Source organism: Symphodus melops, assembly GCF_947650265.1.
Source record: "Symphodus melops genome assembly, contig: scaffold_398, whole genome shotgun sequence".
In the NCBI taxonomy this organism is placed as follows: domain Eukaryota; kingdom Metazoa; phylum Chordata; class Actinopteri; order Labriformes; family Labridae; genus Symphodus; species Symphodus melops.
This window is the reverse complement of record NW_027636587.1, coordinates 1-3,669: the sequence shown is the minus strand read 5'-3', so window position 1 is coordinate 3,669 and position 3,669 is coordinate 1. Positions and strand designations below refer to the sequence as shown.

At 52.1% G+C, this 3,669-nt stretch overlaps 1 protein-coding gene across 1 annotated transcript; it reads right to left on the bottom strand.

Moving 5' to 3' along the window:
• Window positions 1-827: 827 nt before the first annotated feature.
• LOC306819332 (actin-histidine N-methyltransferase-like) lies at window positions 828-3,646 on the bottom strand. Its single transcript, XM_079373113.1, has 7 exons — window positions 3,571-3,646; window positions 3,173-3,287; window positions 3,017-3,091; window positions 2,771-2,937; window positions 2,026-2,111; window positions 1,540-1,700; window positions 828-1,413 (listed from the first exon to the last, which is right to left on the bottom strand). Exons 2-7 carry the CDS (start codon window positions 3,266-3,268, stop codon window positions 964-966), a joined length of 1,035 nt encoding a protein of 344 aa, XP_079229239.1. The 5' UTR covers window positions 3,269-3,287; window positions 3,571-3,646; the 3' UTR covers window positions 828-963.
• Between the last annotated feature and the right edge of the window lie 23 nt (window positions 3,647-3,669).

Here is a 3,669-nt window from a genome sequence, read left to right as displayed (position 1 = left end):
TTATGTCTGATGACAGTGAGTTGACCCCCCCCCGCAGATAAAAGCTCAGCGTGATTTGAACTTTGTGTTAGTTTACGGAGAAAATGATTCTGCACACACACACACACACACACACACACACACACACACACACACACACACACACACACACACACACACACACACACACACACACACACACACACACACACACACACACACACACACACACACACACACACACACACACACACACACACACACACACCTGCTGAGAGAGAAACAAGGTCGAGCTTTAAACGCAGCCACAGAAAGTTCAGGACTCGTCTTCATTAGAGCTCCTGGTTTGAGCCAGTGAGAGTCGTCCATCACGGAGACACGACGTCCCGTTAGAAGACACAAAGTGTGACATCATGAGGGTTAAACCAATTAAATGTTCCTACGTGTGTTTAAATGTGCCTTCTCTGCGTTTGTGTGTTTTAACCTTCATCATCGTCCTCGTCACTGTTTACGTAAACGCTCCGACGTCGGCCGAGTTTCGCCGCGACACGACCTCGCCACCGACTGCACCTGGAGAAAACCGAGGACTCGCACACCGGCGTGCGAGCGCCGCCGTCCCTTTAAACGGAGACGCATCATGTGGCGCTCTGAGAGGAGCGTGCGGGCGCCACCTGCCTGACGCCGTTCTCCGTGTTTCACTCAGATTGTCTCAAACACACAGAGGACACGTATGAAGACAAACATTCACACACATCGTGTCTGTGTGAGCAATAATAAAATAATTCATCACCTTTTTTTTTTTTTTTTTTTTTTAGTTTTGAAATGTTTGGATGTAAATTTACGTCTCAAACTGAACAAAGGTTTTTATTTATTTATACGATCGATCTGTCAGCGCTGATGAACACAGTGAAGTCCAGAATTTATTGTTGTATTTCTCAGTCTTCCAAAGACAAGTATAAATAAACGTCGTCGTCACGGCAACCATCACTCCTCCTTGTCTTCAGTCCGGCTTGCTGTCAGCTCCGCCGCCTCCCTTTCACCTTTCTCCATAGAGTCCAGATCTACGTCTCCTCCCGCCTCCTCCTGCGTCCCCTCTCCGTTCGCCTCCTTCTGCACGCCGTACGTCTCCTTCTGCCCGTTCAGCAGGAGGCGGCGCTCCTCCTCGGGGGCCTCCTGCCCCTCCTCCTCCGCCTCCTCCTCCAGCTGACGCAGGATGATGGGGAGCTTGGACTGGGAGTTCTCCAGCAGGGCGATGTCGCTCTCCTCGTAGCGAGGCAGAGGAGCGTCCTCCTCCAGCTTCTTCTCGAAGTGAAGGCGTTTGGCTCGCCCGCTGGCCGACGCCCTCTCCAGGATCTGCTTCTCTGCCAGACGCAGCTGGATCGCCAGGCGAGAGTGCAGCGACAAATCCGGCTTCTCCAGGAGGGAGCGGTCCTCCTGTGCCGCACGGGGGAGAGAGAGAGAGAGAGAGAGAGAAGTTCAGCATTTAAATTCTCGTCTTCCTGTGTGTGTGTGTGTGTGTGTGCGTGTGTGTGCGTGTGTGTGGACCCGGGCTGACCGTACCTCTGACGTGGTCTTGTAGGTCTTGAGCAGCAGAGCGGCTCTGGTCTCCAGGAAGGTCCACAGCTTGATCTCGTTGTCCCAGCTGACGGGGAACTCGCTGTTTCCCAGAGTGAAGATCTTCCCGACGGCTCCCTCTCCCAGCAGGTAGTCCTTCAGCTCCTCTGAAACCAGAACCACGGTGAGACCAGTACAGTAGCACCTGTAAAGTTCCCTCCATCTTTCAAATCCACTTTCTAGATCTGAAGACCCTACTGGACTGTCTCCAGACCTGCTGCAACCACAGACCAGCACCAGTGACCCTATCCTGTCAGAGTCCAGGTCTGCAGGGGTCTACAGTGTGTGTGTGTGTGTGTGTGTGTGTGTGTGTGTGTGTGTGTGTGTGTGTGTGTGTGTGTGTGTGTGTGTGTGTGTGTGTGTGTGTGTGTGTGTGTGTGTGTGTGTGTGTGTGTGTGTGTGTGTGTGTGTGTGTGTGTGTGTCTCTCTCACCCTCGGTCATACAGAAGACTCTGAGGAAGGCGAGCAGCTGAGCAGAGATTGGAGGTTCATTACAGTGCAGAGCAAAGGTAGAAGACCTGGAACACACACACACACACACACACACACACACACACACACACACACACACACACACACACACACACACACACACACACACACACACACACACACACACACACACACACACACACACACACACACACACACACACACACACACACACACACACACACACACACACACACACACACACACACACACACACTGTTTATTTTGTTGGATCGGAACAATTCACGTAAATTTAACCAATCCCAGTGAATTCTGCAACATTTCTGCAAATGTGACCAATCAAAAGAGTTTGCTCTGCACCAATCAGAGCGTCCCTGAAGTTCAGTGACCACCGACCATGTCACATGACACAGTGAGTATTAAACACAAGCAGCATTCAAACTGCAGTTCCTAAAGTGTCCACAAGTCCCAAAAAACAAGTAAGGTTTAAAAAAGTACGAGGTGGGGGAACTTGTGATTTAAACACACTCAGGGGGCGGGGCTTATCTGACAGCAGGTCAACACTCTGTGCTTGTTTTTCAGGAGACGTAAGACATCCGTGCTATCTCGCGTGCGACGCTGAGAGACGATCGACGAGTCAACCCGCCCGAAAGATTCGAGACAGGATGGAAGGAAACGCCAAAGACGAGGTGAGAGAAGGTTAGAGGTCTCTACGTGTACGTACGCAGGGATCCCCGCTCTGGACAGCACCTCGGCCTTCATGGCGAACAGACGCTCGCTCTTGCTCACGCCCAGTTTGATCTTCACTCTGTCGTGAGCGTTCTCCTGGAAGAAGAAGCCGTTGTGGATCACGAACTCCGCGTTGGATCTCGTGCCGTAGAAGATGTAGATCTGCAGAGGGGAGGAAATGAAATCACAGTCGGCGCCCGTGCTGATGGCGTGGAGCGCAGAGTTTTAAGACGCCTCTCACCTGCTCGTTCTCCTTGTAGTCCTGCAGAGCCACACACTCGCAGCGGTCGTCCTCCAGGTTGTATCCCGTGGTGATCTGTGTGAAGACACGCCCACACGTTAGTCATGTCAGAGTTACACGCCTCTTAATGTGACGGATTCTACTCGCAGCGCGTACCAGTCCGTTGGTGTGGTTGCACATGTCCCACAGCGGGATCAGGGCCAGAATGAGCCGGCCGCCATCCTCAGTCGGGATCTGGTTCTGACGGGTCATCACGGAGGACACCGCCCACCTGTCACAGTCAGCCAATCACATCTCACATCATCACGACTGAATTCATGAAAGTGTTTGTGATGCAACACCCCGATGGTCTCAACGGTCACATGGTGTGTGATGTCATGTGATCTGAAGCACGTCGTCACACACACACACACACACCGACCTGTAGTCATCACACACACACACACACACACACACACACACACACACACACACACACACACACACACACACACACACACACACACACACACACACACACACACACACACACACACACACACACACACACAGACCTGTAGTCATCAAAGGTGAAGCTGTCCTTCAGAGGAAGTTTGCTGGCAGCAGGATGAGTCTGCAGAGAAGAACACAGATCAGTGTGTGTGTGTGTGTGT